The 19,203-nt window shown below is 47.1% G+C and overlaps 1 protein-coding gene across 1 annotated transcript in view; it reads right to left on the bottom strand.

Moving 5' to 3' along the window:
- Nucleotides 1-19,203, bottom strand: part of CCDC17 (coiled-coil domain containing 17) — a gene marked incomplete at its 3' end in the record, with an annotated part of 127,666 nt that overhangs the window by 37,416 nt on the left and 71,047 nt on the right. The window contains exons 16-22 of the mRNA XM_082266377.1: nucleotides 17,953-18,045; nucleotides 14,485-14,674; nucleotides 8,453-8,550; nucleotides 4,662-4,802; nucleotides 4,421-4,575; nucleotides 753-873; nucleotides 18-134 (exon numbers count right to left, since the gene is read on the bottom strand). Coding sequence (XP_082122503.1) covers nucleotides 18-134; nucleotides 753-873; nucleotides 4,421-4,575; nucleotides 4,662-4,802; nucleotides 8,453-8,550; nucleotides 14,485-14,674; nucleotides 17,953-18,045 — 915 coding nt within the window. The remainder of the gene's footprint in view (nucleotides 1-17; nucleotides 135-752; nucleotides 874-4,420; nucleotides 4,576-4,661; nucleotides 4,803-8,452; nucleotides 8,551-14,484; nucleotides 14,675-17,952; nucleotides 18,046-19,203) is intronic.

Genomic DNA, 19,203 nt, shown 5'->3' with positions numbered 1-19,203 from the left:
CAATAATGGGACCTCACCTGGACTCCACTTGAATCTGACGAGGGCGCCCTCTGCGTTCCAGATTCAACAAAGAGATTAAGAGCTGCCCAGCCAATCAGAGCCAACTCCCTGCTGAACCTGTCCAAGGTATAAACCTGTCGACCAAAAGGAGACCAGAGAATTAACAACAGGCAAAATATAAAACGAGTCATGGAAGGTGCAAATTGGACTTTGAAATGCTGAATTTGAAGGAAATGCCTGGCTCCTGGAGAAGTTGTCTCTGTACACCGGTGCAAGTAATCTCCAACTGGTTCACACCAGATTGCATAACTATGAAAACTGCTATCCTTGTTAAATTTGTATGTCTGTCCCAGGCTGTCTTTAACACAGGGCAAAAGGGGGCGCTGCCCTGGGCCCAGTCATTGTTGTGGGGCCCAAAGCAGCTGCCTCTTGAGCCCACACTGCCTGCAAATAGGTAAAAAGTGGATTTTGGAGGGCCCAAAAAAATATTTGCCCAGGGTCCAATCAAAATTAAAGATGGCCCTGGTCTGTCCCAGGCGGCGGAGGCCAGGATTAAACATTTCTGAAATGAAAAGGAGGTTTGACATCTTTACAAGGACTCGGCTATCGAGGGGGGACTTGCACCAGTTTCCAGGAAATGCTTGGCTGCACTCATGAAAAAAGAACTGCTGACAGCAGATAATCCTTTCACATCATAATATACAATGTATTCTTTATACCTAGAGATCCCTATGTGAATACTCTGTGCATACCTTCAGTAGCAGGGTGGAGGTAGGTGGGATGTCGGGTGAGTTGATCTGTACAGAATAATTGTAGTGCGGATGGAAAATGTCGCTGTTCAGGTCTATCCCAGTACTAATATCTGGTCCAATCCTGAAACACAACAAGCAGGACGTGGCAGCCAATCAGAGTTCATTATTGTAAAGGCAAACCAATACAAGGGGGATTCAAAATTTTTGCTATGTGTTGAGACAAGGGGTGGAAAGGAGGGGCGGCTGCCCTGGGCACCGTGGTATCATGTGAGGGGGGGGTGCCACAAGGAGGTTGAAGGGGGAGGGGATTTGTGTTGGAAGGGGCCATTTAGGGGGGGTGGTAGGGGGTAAGGTTTGTTCTAGGATGGGGAATTTGGGGTGGGGGGGGGGTGCTAGGAGTTGTGATTTAGGGGGCTTTATGTTGGGAGGAAGGAAGGGGGGAAGATTTGTGCTGGGAGGGAGGGATGGATTTGGAGTGGGAGGGAGAAGATGTATTCTTGGAGGGGAAATTTTAAAGGTAGAGGATTTGTGCTAGAAGGGGTTATTTGAAGGGAGGGGGGGATTTTTGCTGTTCAAGGATGGGGGATTGGGGGGTGCTAGGAGTGGTGATTTAGGGGGCCTTATGTTGGGGGGAAGGAAGGAGGGAAGATTTGTGCTTGGAGGGAGGGATGGATTTGGAGTGGGAGGGATAAGATGTATACTTGGAGGGGAAATTTTAATGGTAGAAGATTTGTGCTAGAAGGGGTTATTTGCAGGGAGGGGGGCATCTTTTCCGGGAGGATTCAGGGGATGGTGGGGGGGATTTCAGCAGGGAACCAGATTTGTACTGGGAGGAGGGGGGATTTATGCTTAGGGCAGATTAGTGCTCAGTTTTTTTTTTTGGGGGGGGGGATTTTTACTGACACATAATGCTCATACATCTTTGGGGGGTGGAGTTTGAAATGTGCGCCCTCGGCTCTAGATGACCATGTCCGGGCAGTGGTGTTGCAGTCCTTCTGTCTGACACCACTGGGGAGATTTTCCCTCACTTCCTGCCCTGTGACACCTGCACAAGAAATAGGGGGAGTGGTTGTCATCAGGTAAGGAATGTACCGACAGCAATAAATATTGAATCTGCATTTTAATCTGCTTATAATTTGCCTTTACAGGTACCTCCCTCCACCCCCATCAATGTGCCAATAAAAATGTTTAAATAAAGATTTTCTGTTTTCATTACAGACCTTTTTATAGGCCCAGTGATGACATCATTGGATCTCTGTGCTCTCTATGCAATGCAGGCAGATCATGGCTGGTGGGAGGGGCTGGCAGGGGGCGGTGCATAGCTTCCTAAAAGCATCACAGCACCCTGCTTCAGTACTCTTCTATAGAGCCCTCTGACGTGCTGCAAGCAGTGGGAGGGCTCTTGGGAGGAGTTATGCAAATCAAAAAGCCTTGCTGGGTGGGTGTGAGTCTGGGGAATGGGTGTTCCTAGGTGATTGTGAGCCTCCATGTTTGACAGAACTAAAGTCCAATGAATGAAAGTGATGGGTTAGGGACAGTCAAGCTGGGGAGGAAAGCCCTAGATGCTGCTGGACGTCCTTAGTCCCAAGTCTATCTGACTTGCTGCAGCTTCTAATGCACATGGTGAGAAGCTCACAGTGTGCGGGGAAATCAGAGGAAGACATTCAGTCCAAGAGAGGAGCTGCTACACCTGTGCAAGACTGGAGGGGGAGGAGCCGCTACACCTGTGCAAGACTGGAGGGAGGGGCGGAGCTAGGCTTAACAATTGGCGCTGTGAGCAGGATGAGGGGAGGAGCCTGTATAACTCTACAAGACTGAAGGGGGTGTTGTTAGGCTTAGCAAGTGGCGCTGTGAGCGGGATGAGGGGAGGAGCCAGTAGAACTGTGCAAGACTGAAGGGAGGGGTGGAGTTAGTTTAACAATTGGCGCTATAAGGAAGATAAGGGGAGGAGTCGGTACACCTATGTACGACTGAAGGGGGGGGGGGCGGAATTAGACTTATGAATTGGCACTGTAAGCAGGACGATGGGAGAGCAGGTGTCACCGGGACACAAATGCACAAACAGCCAGTGCTGTATCTTGGCCTAGGCCGACAAGGCCCGGGCCTAGGGCAGCACTTTGCAGGGGGGCAGCAAAAAAGCTTCTCCCCGCATGAAAAAAAAAAAAACAACCTTCTCCCGCCCGGCTCCCGCATGAAAAGGGTCCCCGTCGGCTTGCACTACACTTTTAGTATAGTGCCAGTCTTATGGTGTGAATGGGGCCGGAGGGCAGGGTCCAGGAAGCAAATCAGTCTGGCAACCCCATAACTGGTACCTGCCGGTATGATTTTACTGGCCGGTGAAGACATTCGGACAGACCGCAGGACGCCAACCACACTTAATACAACTGGCCGCCAATGCTAATAAGTGGGGCACTGCAGCCTAATGCTCCGCCTACCCTCCTCCGCCCCCAGGTATGGCGGGCATAATGTCAATAATATTTCATTTCATTTCATTTCTTTAAACATCCTTGTCCTTGAGCGAGAATACTGAATTGCATCATATACAATTAAGACTTTTAACAGTATATGATGGCAATAATATTTTGGACCTGCTAACTGATCGCAATATGTCACTGGATTAGTAAGATTACTCTTTTTTTTTTTTTTTGGATATTTGGACTTGTGTTTGTAATCTTACTAATCCAGTGACATAAGGCTGTACTAATGGGCACTTATAGGGCTGCGCTGCACTAATGGCCACTGATGAGGTGGCACTGATAAGCTGCACTGATGGGCACTGATAAGGCTGCGCTGCACTAATGGCCACTGATGAGGTGGCACTGATAAGCTGCACTGATGGGGCTGCACTGATGGGCACTGATAAGGCTGAGCTGCACTAATGGCCAGTGATGAGGTGGCACTGATAAGCTGCACTGATGGGGCTGCACTGATGGGCACTGATAAGGCTGCGCTGCACTAATGGCCACTGATGAGGTGGCACTGATAAGCTGCACTAATGGGGCTGCACTGATGGGCATTGATATGTTGCACTAATGGGCGCTAGTAGGCTGCACTGATGGGCACTAATATGCTGCTCTGATGGCCACTGATGATGCGGCAATGGTGGGTACTGATAAACTGCACTGATGGACACTAATGAAGCTGCACTGATAAGGCGTCACTGATATGCTGCACTGATGGACACTAATATGATGCACTGATAGGCCGCACTAATGGGCACTGATAGGCTGCACTGGTGGCCTCTGATGAGGCTGCACTGATATGCTGCACTGATGGGCACTGATGAGGCTGAACTTATGGGAACTGATGAGGCTGCACTGAGGGGCTCTGATGAGGCTGAACTTATGGGAACTGATGAGGCTGCACTGATGGGCACTGATAGACTGTGGTTGTGGCCTGTGGTTTACAGATGACAGGGCGGGTCATAAACAGGAAAGGGTGTGGCCTTTACAGGAAGGGGTGGGTCATATTCAAATTAGGGGTTGTCCAAGTTTAGTCAGGCCTTGAGCAGCACAAAACCTAAATACGCCACTGCAAACAGCAATATAAATTTTCAGAAATTGTAACCCTGATTGACTATATGCAAAATAAGCTTATATCAGTGTCCCTGTCTCAGATACAGCCCAAACCAAGAGCCACTTACCCAGCATGCATATGTGCAAACTTACTGATCATAGTTTTTGTCAAATATTCTCCCAGTAACACGAGTGACTGTGGCGGCGTCTGGCATGAAACGGGCGCCATCGATGAACACAGTGATACCATCTGTAGAGGAGTATGGATCCACCATGGGTCTCCTCCGGGAATGGGGGATATAAGCACCCTAAATAGAGAAAACTTTTTGGATTATTCTGCTAGAGTATATCTGAGGACAGAGCTGGGGGGGGGGGGGGGGGTGAGGACACTTACGTCTGGAACCATGGTGCTGTCCTTATCTATGACTGAGGGTTCTGGGGGGAAAGGAAAATCCGGCGGGGTCTTGCTAAACACACAAACCCGTACTCTGGCGTTACCGTATTGCTCGAATATCTCCTCGTACTTTTCAGGTTGCTGAGCAGGAGAGAAGGTAGCAAGTTATTGATACGGTATTTTCATTTTCATGATTTATTAAGAGATGCCATTATATATTCATTAGATGTTCATTGTATGGCCTAATATAGCCCTCCCCATTATTGGGGATTTTTATAATGTTCTTGGCATTTCTGTACCACATACAAAACCCAAATCATATCTGGTACCCAGAATAACAAACACTTCCAATCCTAGTGCCAAGCCTGGAGGAGCCAAGCTATACTGGTGCCCAGGTACGTAGAACCTTATCAGGTACTAAGTCTGAGTCATATTGGGCACCAAAATAATAATTATTCTAGACCAGGAGTCTCAAAACTTTCCAAAACAAAGGGACAGTTTACTGTCCTTCAGACTTTAGGGAGGCCGGATTGTGGCCAGTGGGAGTAAAAAATGTCCTGGTGTCAGTATGGATGTCACATCACTTCCTCAAACTCAATCTATCCTAAACTGAGCTCATAATATTTCCTCCGCCACGTGCCTCTTCTCCTGACTTTTCTGTCATGATCAACAACTCAACTATCAACTCTTCCCCGCACACCAAGGTTCTAGGTCAGTGGTTCTTAACCTGGGTTCGATCGAACCCCAGGGGTTCGGTGAGTCAGTCTCAGGGGTTCGGCGGGGGGCAACAGGGCAATTGCTCCCCCCGAGAAAATATTACTGATTGTGTACCTGACCACGGAGATCGCGCCCGCCTGGAAGAGGGAAGTGTGAGCAGCTGAGCAGAGGGAGCCGAGTGAATGTTCCTGGAGGTAGGCTCAGCTAGCTGTACATGGTTGATTAGTTTGCAAGCACCTCTATGCTAAGTCTGCTGAGTTACTGCAGCTTAGCATAGAGGTGCTGTTAGCTGACAAATGGAAATGCATGTCCTTTTCATTTAGCTCAATAAGTATTGTGAATGCCCCCTGGTGTGTTCCCTCCCGATACCCCATGGTATGCCCGCCCAACACCTCCCGCCCAGTGTGTTCCCTCTTGACACCCCATGGTATGTCCTCCCAACCCCCCCAGTGTGTGCCCTCCTGATACCCCATGGTATGCCCTCCCAACACCTCCCCCCAGTGTGTGCCCTCCTGACACCCCATGGTATGCCCTCCCAACCCCCCATCCCAGTCTGTGCCCTCCTGACACCCCATGGTATGCCCTCCCAACCCCCCCCAAGTGTGTGCCCCCCTGACACCCCATGGTGTGCCCTCCTGACACCCCATGGTATTCCCTCCCACCCCCCCCCCCAGTGTGTGCCCTCCTGATACCCCATGGTATGCCTTCCCAACCCCCCCCCCCCCCAGTGTGTGCCCTCCCAACCACTGATGTGTGCCCTCCTGACACCCAGTGTGTGGCCTCCTGACTCTCCACTGGTGTGTGCCCTCACTACCCTCCCCCACAGTGCGTGTCCTCCTGACCCTCCCCCCAGTGTATGCCCTTCCAACCCCCTGGTGTGTTCTCCTACAACCCACCGGTGTGTGCCCTCCTGACCCTCCCCTGGTGTGTGCCCTCCCAGCCCCCTGGTGTGTGGCTTTACTGATCCCTGTACACTGTCCTATCTGTCCTGTCAACTCCTGTCCTCTGCCCTATTCTCTGTACACCGTCCTACAGCCTACTGACCACTCTATCCTTCCCTACAATCAACTGACCCGTATACACTGCCCTACATCCTACTGACCCCTATACACTGCCCTACATGCTACTGACCTCGCTACACTGCCCTACAAACTACTGAGCACTGTACACTACCCTACAAACTACTAAGCACTGTACACTGCCCTACAAATTACTGACCACTGCCCTACAAACTACTCACTACTGCACGCTGCCCTACAGCCTACTGACCTCTGTACGCTGCCCTACAGCCTACTGACCTCTGTACGCTGCCCTACATACTACTGACCACTGTACATTTTACTTTGTATGATACGTTTAATTCAGTTCTGTAAACAACACCTTATTTTCTGGCAGTTCCCCTCCCGAGACTAGACTCATAAAATCATATTTTACTTTTCCAATTAAGAAGGGTTCACTGAATGCGCATATGAAGCTGGTGGGGTTCAGTACCTCCAACAAGGTTAAGAACCACTGTTCTAGGTGTAATCCTGGACTCTAAACTCTCCTTTCACTGTCCAAAGCTTTCCGGCTCAACCTCCGCAACATCTCCAAAATACACCCTTCTTAATCAATGACACCACAAAGCTTCTAATCCATTCCCTCGTTATTTCTCGCCTTGACTACTGCAACTCCCTCCTCATTTGATTACCTTTACATAGGCTATCCCCCCTTCAGTATATCAGAGAAGAATTGTGCCCCATCATTGTGGGAGGAATAGGGTCCCAACATTGGTGTCAGTGGGAGGAATAGTGCCCCATCATTGTGGGAGGAATAGTGCCCCCATCATTGGTATCAGTGGGGGAATAGTGCCTCATCATTGGTATCAGTGGGAGGAATAGTGCCCCATCTTTCAGGTCAATGAGAGGAAACGTATCCCATCGTTGGTATCCCGTGAGAAGACTAGTGCCCCATCATTGGTGTCAGTGGGAGGAATTGTGCCCCATCATTGGTGTCAGTGGGAGGAATAGTGCCCCATCATAGATGTCAGTGGGAGGAATAGTGCCCCATCATTGATGTCAGTGGGAGGAATAGTGTTCCATCATTGGTGTCAGTGAGAGGAATAGTGCCTCATCATTGGTGTCAGTGGGAGGAATAGTACCTCATCATTGGTGTCAGTGGAAGGAATAGTGCCCCATCATTGGTGTCAGTGGGAGGAATAGTGTCCCATCATTGGTGTCAGTGGGGGGAATAGTGCCCCATCATTGGTGTCAGTGGGAGGAATAGTGTCCCATCATTGGTATCAGTGAGAGGAATAGTTCCCCATCATTGGTATTAGTGGGAGGAATAGGGCACCTTCATTGGTGTCAGTGGGAGGAATAGAGCCCCTTCATTGGTGTCAGTGGGAGGAATAGTGCTCGATCATTGGTATCAGTGGGAGGAATAGTGGTCTATTATTGGTATCAGTTGGAGGAATAGTGCTCAATTATTGGTGTCAGTGGTAGGAATAGTGCCCCATAATTGGTGTCAGTGGGAGGAATAGTGCCCCATCATTGGTGTCAGTGGGAGGAATAGTGTCCCATCATTGGTGTCAGTGGGAGGAATATTGCCCCATCTTTCAGGTCAATGAGAGGTAAAGTATCCCATAATTGGTGTCAGTGGGAGGAATAGTGCCCCATCATCGGTGTCAGTGAGAGGGATAGTGCTCCATCATTGGTGTCAGTGGGGGGAATAGTGCCCCATCATTGGTGTCAGTGGGAGGAATAGTGCCCCAACATTGATGTCAGTGGGAGGAATAGTGCCCCATCATTGGTGTCAGTGGGAGGAATAGTGTTCCATCATTGGTGTCAGTGGGAGGAATAGTGCCCCATCATTGGTGTCAAGGGGAGGAATAGTGCCTCATCATTGGTGTCAGTGGGAGGAATAGTGCCTCATCATTGGTGTCAGTGGGAGGAATAGTACTCCAAGAGCCAGCTAAACACAAGCAAAGGGCACCGCATTCAGCCCCCAGTCTGTAGTTTGGGGACCGCTAGGCGAGTGAAGCAGTATATTCTGCTAATAGCAGGGTTAGGGTTAAGTTCCCACATTCTACTCACTGTGGCAGATAGGCTTATCACGGGTGGAGCGGGACTGTGGTACATGGGAAGATCATGAATTCCTGTATTCCACACAAGACGGACACCATCAGAGGAATCTGGAGAAGACACAAGAAACAAGTCTGAATAAGGCCGTAATAATCAAGTGAATCCCCTTAAGACAATTGAGGAGGTCATCCAGGACCTTGAGCCTCTATGAGGTCAAGCAACATGGAGGAATTTAATATGTTGAGGAAACTTTTGTTGAGGAAAAAAAAAAAAAAAACTCAATCAGGGTGATCAAACGTCATTGAAAGAATTCTAACAAACCTATAGCATTATCCTGCTATTTTCTGTTCTAAAGGAATTGCTGTTTGTTTCACCCTGTCCTTTCCAGACTGATTCGGAAATGGGAGGGTCTGCATATGTTATAACCACCTGGTGCACCCTCAGTGTTCTAATGAGTAAAGCTTCAGTGTTGGAATCTTTTTGTAGACAAGTCTTCGGGAGTATCTCATTACAAAATGAAATTCCTGTTGCAGGGCATGCCTACATTTTTACTTATATCTTTGTGCAGACTTCTAAAAAAATAAATGAGACAATCACACAAGTAACAAAATACCCTTTCTGGGGCCAATATGTACACAGGAAGAGTACAGAACACCTCCAGGATGATAGCAATACATTTTTTATTTTTCTTTAAGTTTTAAAAAATTAGAGCAGCTGCAGATTTAAATTAATTTGTAATTTTTAGTAATATTAAATTACAAAATGGCCTATGTAGCAATTTTAAATTATTAATTACATAGTAGTTACATAGTAGTTGAGGTTGAATAAAGACAATAGTCCATCCAGTTCAACCTGTGTAGGAGTGATCATTTCCCATACCCCTGAATGTTTTTATCCTTGAGATGTACGTCCAAAAGTCTTTTAAAAGTAGCCATACTCCCGCAGTTACTACCATTTGTGGTAGAGAATTTCACAGTCTTGTAGCCCTTCCTGCAAAGAACCCCCTGCGTAGCCTGAGGTTAAAACGCTTCTCCTCTAATCGCATTGTATGGCCTCGTGTCCTCATGCATTCCTCGCGACTGAATAGTTTATTTTCTATGCTCTGATCACCGTTGAGGTATTTGTAAATTGCTATCATGTCCGCTCTCAGGGGGTCTCTTCTCCAGGGAGAATAAATCGAGCATTTCTAAACGTTCTTCATTATTAAGGTCCTCCAATCCCCTAATAAGTTTTGTTGCCCTTCTCTGGACTCTCTCCATCTCCAACACATCCCTTCTGAGGACTGGTGACCAGAACTGGATAGAATACTCCAGATGTGGTCGGACTAGTGATTTATAAAGTGGAAGGATTATAGTTTTATAGCTTCCTTATGCATCCTAAGATTCTGCCGGCTTTGGCAGCCGCAGCTTGACATTGCATACTATTGCTTAGTCTATCTGCTACTAAGACTCCCAGATCTTTCTCCATTTGTGATACCCCCAGAGGTTCCCCCCCCTAGCGTGTATTTTGCCAATGCGTTATTAGTCCCTAAGTGCAATACCTTGCACTTATCCACATTAAACCTCATTTGCTATGAAGTTTCCCACACTGTTATTCTGTTCAGGACATTCTGCAAGATTTCTGCCTTCCGATGTGAAGTTATTTTAATAAAAGGGGAATGTTCCTTTAAGGCATGGGTGGCAGGATATCTCCCTACTTTCCTACCATTGTAAAGTGAGGGAGGTTCTGTTCTCTGTGTAGTGAAAGTTTTTTTTCACAGTCGAGGGAGGGGGCGTCTGTTGCTAAGATGCAAACGGTCATTTTTCAGTGGTAGTTGAGGTGGAAGTATCTGCTTTTGACTAGTGGGAAATTAAATAAGTTCAGCAGTGTGCGTATGTGGCTACACTCCCCTTTCCAGGGCTGGCCCAAGACATGCTTGGGTCCAAGAATGAAATGCTGTCCACCCCAACTCCCCCCCCCCCCAAAAAAAAAAAAAAATCACACTCACTACAAGGCCACAACATCCATTATTTTATATCATGATAGTTAAAACTAAAATTAAATTTATCAGGAAGTCAGATTTACATGCAACAGCACCTTGTTTATATGCAAAATTATATGACATACCACCATGCTACCGCTCCCCTATCTTTGCGCCTTAAGGCATCCATGGGTGCAGTGTGTGTCAGCACGGTGGGCCCCCCCCATCCCTCAGGGTCTGTCTGCAGTGAACACGTTGCACCCATAGATGATATGCCACTTGGATAGGGCTGCATAGGGGCAGGCTAGGGCAGTATAAGGGCATGCTAGGGCAGTAGAACAGCAGGCTAGGGAAGTATAGGGGAAGGCTGAGTACTATTGGGGCAGGATAGGGCAATATAGGGGCGGGGCAGAGCAATATAGGGGCAGTCTAGGGTAGTATATAGACAGGCTAGGTTAGTATATGGGCAGGCTTGGGCAGTAAATAGACAGGCTAGGGTAGTATATGTACAGGCTGTGGTAGTAAATGGACAGGCTATGGCAGTATAGGGGCAGGCTAGGGTAGCATATAGACAGGCTAGAGTAGTATATAGACAGGCTAGGGTATTATATGGACAGGCTAAGGGTAGTATTTGGACAGGCTCGGGTAGTAAATTAACAAACTAGGGTAGTATATACACAGGCTAGGGCAGTATAGGGGTTGGCTAGGGTAGTATATAGACAGGCTAGGGCAGTATAGGTTGCAGGATAGGGTAGTATATAGACAGGCTAGGGCAGTATAGGGGCAGGCAAGGGTAGTAGAACAGCAGGCTAGGGAAGTATAGGGGAAGGCTGGGTAGTATTGGGGCAGGATAGGGCAATATAGGGGCGGGGCAGAGCAATATAGGGGCAGGCTAGGGTAGTATATAGACAGGCTAGGTTAGTATATGGGCAGGCTAGGGCAGTATAGGGGCAGGCTAGGGCACTAGAACAGCTGCTAGGGAAGTATAGGGGAAGTCTGAGTAGTATTGGGGCAGGATAGGGCAATATAGGGGCAGGGCAGAGCAATATAGGGGCAGGCTAGGGTAGTATATAGACAGGCTAGGTTAGTATATGGGCAGGCTTGGGTAGTATATAGACAGGCTAGGGTAGTATATGTACAGGCTGTGGTAGTAAATTGACAGGCTATGGCAGTATAGGGGCAGGCTAGGGCAGCATATAGACAGGCTAGGATATTATATGGACAAGCTAGGGTAGTAAATGGACAAACTAGGGTAGTATATAGACAGGCTAGGGCAGTATAGGTTGCAGGATAGGGTAGTATATAGACAGGCTAGGGCAGTATAGGGGTGGGCTAGGGTAGTATATGGACAGGCTAGGGTAGTATATAGACAGGCTGGGGTATTATATGGACAAGCTAGGGTAATATATGGACAGGCTAGGGTAATATATGGACAGGCTAGGGCAGTATAGGTTGCAGGATAGGGTAGTATATAGACAGGCTAGGGCAGTATAGGGGTGGGCAAGGGTAGTATATGGACAGGCTGGGGTATTATATGGACAGGCTAGGGTAGTATATGGACAGGCTAAGGTAGTACATGGACAAACTAGGGTAGTATATAGACAGGCTAGGGCAGTATAGGGGCAGGCTAGGGTAATATATAGACAGGCTAAGGCAGTATAGGGTAGTAAAGGGGTAGGCTAGAGTAGTATAGTGATTTTTGAGCATGACAGGTTATGCAACTTTTGGCCATACAGCAGATCAGCAGCCACTACTAGAAAAAATGTTGGACAGCATTTATTTCCTTCCTGTCACACAGAACTAACTTATATTACCTCTCTGTTGCTCTCTCCCAGTGCTCCCAGTGCAGTCTTCAGTGCTTGCCTCATGCATGCACCGGAGCAGAAGAAAGTGGGTCGGGCACGATTCTGGCCGCACCCTCTCCTCCAGTATCACCCAATAGAAATGCAAGCCTAACAAGCTGCGCCTGAACATCGGCTGCTGGCGGAGTCGGTGGGGAAGGGATCTTTCTTTACCCCCAGTAGCACACACACCAGAGCTCTTCATGTAAGCTCGGGTGTTTACCAGCCAGTGTTAGACTGTGTGCGAGCACCCTCACGCCGGGCAACTATGAGTATGCGTGTTGAGGGCAGCAGGGTGACCTTTTTACAGGGCAGCAGAGCGGCCACCCCTGGATGACACACAAAACTGCTGGAAAAAAAATCTTAGGCGTCCATTTGCCGCCCCTCTCAAAGTTCCGCCTGGATGTGCGGGGACAGAGCTGTCAGGTCCCCGCTCTTCTCTATCAGGGAATCGGAGTAGAACGGACCCCGCCTGTCCATTCTTATCCGATCCCATCCGATCCGATCCGGCAGACGATGGGAAAATAGGATTTCCATCCGTCCAGATTTAACAGACAGGATCGGATTGGATATCAGCGGACATGTCTCCGCTGACATCCAATGCCCCGTAGAGATGCATGGGGCATCCGTTCAGATCCACCTGAAGAACTGACAGGCGAATCTGAACGGTCCGCAAGCATGAAAGGGGCCTAAGACGTTGTTGTGTCCTGCATATGAGTAATTGGCAGACTTCCTGAACATTCCTGAACACTGTGAAGTACTAATTGAGGTAAGTGGTAGTTGAACAAGATAGATGATGGGGCACTAGGTGGGGTATGAAGTGGTTGTACAGGATAGATAGATGGGGCACTAGGTGGGGTGTGAAGTGGTTGAACAGGATAGATGATGGGGCACTAGGTGGGGTGTGAAGTGGTTGAACAAGATAGATGATGGGGCACTAGGTGGGGTATGAAGTGGTTGTACAGGATAGATAGATAGATGGGGCACTAGGTGGGGTGTGAAGGGGTTGAACAGGATAGATGATGGGGCACTAGTTGTGGTGTGAGGTGGAATAGATGATGGGGCACTAGGTGGGGTATGAAGTGGAATAGATGATGGGGCACTAGGTGGGGTATGAAGTGGAATAGATGATGGGGCACTAGGTGGGGGTATGAAGTGGAATAGATGATGGGGCACTAGGTGGGGGTATGAAGTGGAATAGATGATGGGGCACTAGGTGGGGTATGAAGTGGAATAGATGATGGGGCACTAGGTGGGGTAGGAAGTGGAATAGATGATGGGGCACTAGGTGGGGGTATGAAGTGGAATAGATGATGGGGAACTAGGTGGGGTATGAAGTGGAATAGATGATGGGGCACTAGGTGGGGGTATGAAGTGGAATAGATGATGGGGAACTAGGTGGGGTATGAAGTGGAATAGATGATGGGGCACTAGGTGGGGTGTGAAGAGACTGAAAAGTAGTGGGCAAACCCTATGAAGGAAAAACGTCACGTTGGCTCTAAGCCCTATGGAGTAGTCAAATAGGACTAGACTACTAGAAGAGAGCGCATGAGAAGCCATTAAGTGCTGCAGGACATAGCTTAGATGCACTTGCTTAGTGTGAGGCACTGGAATCTGCTCTAATCCAGGGGTCTCCAAACTTGCAAAACAAAGGGCAGTTCTAGTCCTTCTGACTTTAAGGGGACTAAACTGTGGTCATTAGGAGTGGAAAATGCTCCAGAGTCAGTGGGAGTAGACAATATCTCAAGCTTGGTGGCCAATGGGAGTAAGAAAATTTTGCCTGTGGTCAGCAATAGGGGGAATAGTGCCCCATTATTGGTGTCAGGTGGAGGAATAGTGCCCCATCATTGGTGTCAGTGGGAGGAATAGTGCCCCATCATTGGTGTCAGTGGGAGGAAAAGCGCCCCATCATTGGTGTCAGTGGGAGGAATAGTGCCCCATCATTGGCATCAGTGGGAAGACTCGTGCCCCATCATTGGTGTCAGTGGGAGGAATAGTTCCCCACCATTGGTGTCAGTGGAAGGAAGAGTGCCCTATTGCTGGTGTCAGAGGGAGGAATAGTTCCCCATTGTTGGTGTCAGAGGGAGGAGTAGTGCCCCATCGTTGGTGTCAGTAGAAGAAATGGGCTTTGAAGATGTGTGTGTGATGATTACAACCTTCCCATCACACGTGGCCCTCTGGGCTAATCACTTTTTCCCACAGTCAAAAAGTTCTGTTTTCAATCATGAATGATTCCCCCGTACTCTCACCTGCTCCTGTCAGTCTGGTAAGTTGAAGAGCTGTCCAGGCTGCCATCCACTCCTCACTGGCCAGTAACGGCTGTAAGCTCCTGCGGTGCTGCCATGGTGCCCAGGCTGTGCTGCCCCCTGGCCAGTGGTAGAACCGCAGTATCAGGACCATGTCTTCTTCCGGAGAAACGTTCCCGAAAACCGCCTGGAAAAAATGACACAGCTTCTAGATAAATATAGAGTTTCTCAGCTTCTTGAAGTTGGCAGAGTTGTGTTGGGGAATATCAACCATAGAAAATAAATACATGCTGAACAACCTACTTTTCTCTTAACTTTTAACCCCTAATTCAGAGGTCAGCCTAAACCCCAACCCAACAGGTCAGTAATTTGATTGGGTATACAGTGCCTCTGGAAAGCATTCACAGCACTTTTCGCTTTTTCCACATTTTATGTTACAGCCTTATTCCAAAATGGATTAAATTAATTATTTTCCTCAAAATTCTAAAAATAATCCCCCATAATGACAACGTGAAAGAAGTTTGTTTGAAATCTTTTTAAACTTATTGAAAATAAAAAATGAAAGAAATCCCATGTACATAAGTATTCACACCCTTTGCCATGACACTCAAAATTGAGCTCAGGTGCATCCTGTTTCCACTGATAATCCTTGAGATGTTTCTACAACTTGATTGGAGTCCACCTGTGGTAAATTCAGTTGATTGGACATGATTTGACAAGGCACACACCTGTCTATATAAGGTCTCACAGCTAGCAGTGCATGTCAGAGAACAAACCAAGCCATGAAGTCCAAGGAATTGTCTGTAGACCTCGGAGACAGGATTGTATGGTGGCACAGATATGGGAAGGGTACAGAAACATTTCTGCAGCATTGAAGGTCCCAATGAGCACAGTGGCCTCCATCATCCGTAAATGGAAGAAGTTTGGAACCACCAGGACTCTTCCTAGAGAGGGCCACCCGGCAAAACTGAGCGATCGGTAGAGAAATGGCCTTAGGGAGATGACCAAGAACCCAATAGTCACTCTGACAGAGCTCCAGTGTTTCTCTGTGGAGAGAGGAGAACCTTCCAGAAGAACAACCATCTCTGCAGCACTCCACCAATCAGGCCTGTATAGTAGAGTGGCCAGACAGAAGCCACTCCTCAGTAAAAGGCACATGACAGCCCGTCTGGAGTTTGCCAAAAGACACCTGAAGGACTCTCAGACCATGAGAAACAAAATTCTCTGGTCTGATGAAACAAAGATTGAACTCTGGCCTGAATGGCAAGGGTCATGTCTGGAGGAAACCAGGCACCGCTCATCACCTAACCAATACCATCCCTACAGTGAAGCATGGTGGTGGCAGCATCATCCTGTGGGGATGTTTTTCAGTGGCAGGAACTGGGAGACTAGTCCGGATCGAGGGAAAGATAAATGCAGCAATGTACAGAGACATCCTTGATGAAAACCTGCTCCAGAGGGCTCTGTACCTCAGACTGGGGTGAAGGTTCCAACAGGACAACGACCCTAAGCACACAGCCAGGATAACAAAGGAGTGACTACAGGACAACTCTGTGAATGTCCTTGAGTGGCCCAGCCAAAGCCCAGACTTGAACCCGATTTGAACATCTCTGGAGAGATCTGAAAATGGCTGTGCACCGACGCTTCCCATCCAGCCTGATGGAGCTTGAGAGGTCCTGCAAAGAAGAATGGGAGAAACTGCCCAAAAATAGGTGTGCCAAGCTTGTAGCATCATACTCAAAAATACTGGAGGCTGTAATTGGTGCCAAAGGAGCTTCACCAAAGTATTGAGCATAGGGTGTGAAAGATTTCAAACAAACTTCTTTCACGTTGTCATTATGGGGGATTGTTTATAGAATTTTGAAGAAAATAATGAATTTAATCAATTTTGGAATAAGGCTGTAACATAACAAAATGTGGAAAAAGTGAAGTGCTGTGAATACTTTCCGGATGCACTGTAAAAAGAGCATCTTAGAGTCATAGTGTCTCAGAGGTAAAGATGGGCAATAGTTCACCAATCTGTGAAAAGCTGCATCTAAAAATTGTCAAACTTTTTCAGAACACTGTTCCTCAACATAAAATTGCAAAGACATTAAATATATCATCATCTACACTCTACAGTATATAATATCATCAAAAGATTCTGAGAATCTTGAGAAATCCCTGTGCACAAAGGACAAGGCCAAAATGTGATATTGGATGCCAGTAATCTTCTGGCCCTCAGATGGCACTGCATTAAAACCAGGCATGATTGTGTGATGGACATTACTGCCTGGGTTCAGGAATACTTCCTGTAATCTATCTGTGAACACAGTTGATTAGCCATGCCATCCAAAAATACAAGTTAAAGCTCTATAATGCAAAGAAGAAGCCATATCTGAACATGATCCAGAAACACAGCCGTCTTCTCTGGGACAAAGCTAATTTAAATTGGTCTGTTGCAAAGTGGAAAACTGTTCTCTGGGGGGCAAAGCTCATTTAAAATGGTCTGCTGCAAAGTTGTTGTCATTAACAGCCAGGTTCTATGATATGACTTGTGGGGCGGCCAGACGAACGATGTGGTGATAAAATACAGATTCAGGAGCTACAATAAAAAATAATTGAAAAAAACTTTCATTGGTTAATTATTTTTTACAGAAATATATCAAATCCACATTAATGCACTTCCTGTGTGGTTTACAGAACTAAACAAGCGACTTTCAACATGCAATGTCAAGCTGCAGCTGCCAAAGCCGGCAGAATATTGGCATGCATAAGGAAGGGGATGTATTCCAGAGATAAGACTATAATCCTACCACTTTATAAAACTCTGGTCCGACCGCATCTGGAGTATTCTGTCCAGTTCTGGTCGCCAGCCCTCAGAAGGGATGTGTTGGAGCTGGAGAGAGTCCAGAGAATGGGAACAAAACTTATTAGGGGATTAGAGGACCTTAATTACGAAGAGCGTGTAGAAGCACTTGATTTATTCTCCCTGGAGAAGAGACGCCTTAGAGGGGACATGACAGTGATTTACAAATACCTCAACGGTGATCAGAGCATAGAAAAAAAACGATTCAGTCGCAAAAAATTGCATGAGGACACGAGGCCATACAATGCGTTTAGAGGAGAAGAGATTTAACCTCAGGCTACGCAGGGGGTTCTTTACTGTAAGGGCTACAAGACTGTGAAATTCTCTTCCACCATTGGTGGTAACTGCGGGAGCATGGCTACTTTTAAAAGACTCTTGGACGTACATCTCAAGGATCAAAACATTCAGGGGTATGGTAAATGAATACGTCCACACACACCTACACAGGTTGAACTGGATGGACTATTGTCTTTATTCAACCTCACCTACTATGTAACTATGTAACACTACCCTGAGGAAGTGTATACATCCACGAAACAGTGTTGGTGACTTCCTGCTTTTTTATTGCAACCTGTTATATAGGAATGCAGGAATTTGATGGAAAGTCTGATTTGTACCTCTTGTTCTCCAAACACGAAGCAGCCATGTAGGACGCTGGAGCTGACAGCTGAAATAATGCAACTCATCCCTTTCCCGTGAGTCCGAATCACCTAGAGATTCATAGACAGCTTATTAATATATGGTCTGTTACAGAGAAATCATGCATTTCACAAAATAAAGTCAACTCCCGAGATGAATGGGAATACCACATATATGCGTGCGTCACTTGTTTGTACCTGTAGAAGGGCCCAAAAAAAAAAAAGTGTGCATTTTGCTAAACGCACTGACACAAATATAACCTAGATCAAGCCACAATCCTACTATTTTATCTTTGTTTTATTTTATTTTTCAGTAAAATTATTTTTTTTTGTTTACACAGACATCCTCCAATGATGAGAAAATGCTAAACCTTTCATCCAGTTTCTAAATTTCTGCATTTGTAAATTTCAAAAGCCAAAAGAAATAGTAAAAAGAGCACTTGTGTGTTTAACCACTTGCCGACCGCCGCACGACTATTTACTGCAGCGGTCAGCCTCTCCTGGGCAAAGCGATATATACCTACGTCGCTCACCCACAAGCCTGTAGGGGGCGAGCGCGCGTCGGCGGCGGCGCGCTCCCACCCCCGCTCGTTCCCTGCCTAGCTAGCGCGTGTGACCGGTGGCTCCGATGTGCGCCGTACACTTGCGCTCTTCCACAGGAGAGGGAGAAAGACAGACGGCTGATGTGAACACAACCGTCTGTCATTCTCCCTGATGCAAGCACAGAGGCTTTGCGATCCTGCTATGTAGGATCGTATGTCTCTGTGATTACATCACAAGCCACGCCCCCCACAGTTAGAATCACGCCCCTAGGGAAACACTTAACCCCTTGATCACCAATAAAGTTAACCCCTTCCCTCCCAGTGTCATTTTGACAGTAACAGTGCATATTTATAGCACTGATTACTGTAGTAATGTCACTGGTACCCCCCAAAAGTGTCAAAAATGTCAGTCAGGGGTCCGATCTGTCCGCCGCAATGTCACAGTCCCGCAAAAAATAAAAAAATCGCAGATCGCCGCCATTACTAGTTAAAAAAAAAAAAAACAATAAAAAAGACATAAATCTTTCCCGTAGTTAGTAAACGCGATATCTTTTGCGCAAACCAATCAAAATACGCTTATTGCAATTTTTTTTTACCAAAAATATGTAGCAGAAAACAAATTGGCCTAAAATGTTAAAAAATTTAGATTTTTACATTTTTTGGGGAATTTCATATAAAAAATGTGAAA

The sequence above is a fragment of the Pelophylax lessonae genome, assembly GCF_965119305.1.
Source record: "Pelophylax lessonae genome assembly, chromosome: 8".
NCBI classification, from domain to species: Eukaryota; Metazoa; Chordata; class Amphibia; order Anura; family Ranidae; genus Pelophylax; species Pelophylax lessonae.
Note: the sequence above shows the minus strand (reverse complement) of the source record. Positions and strands in the feature narration are given on the sequence as shown.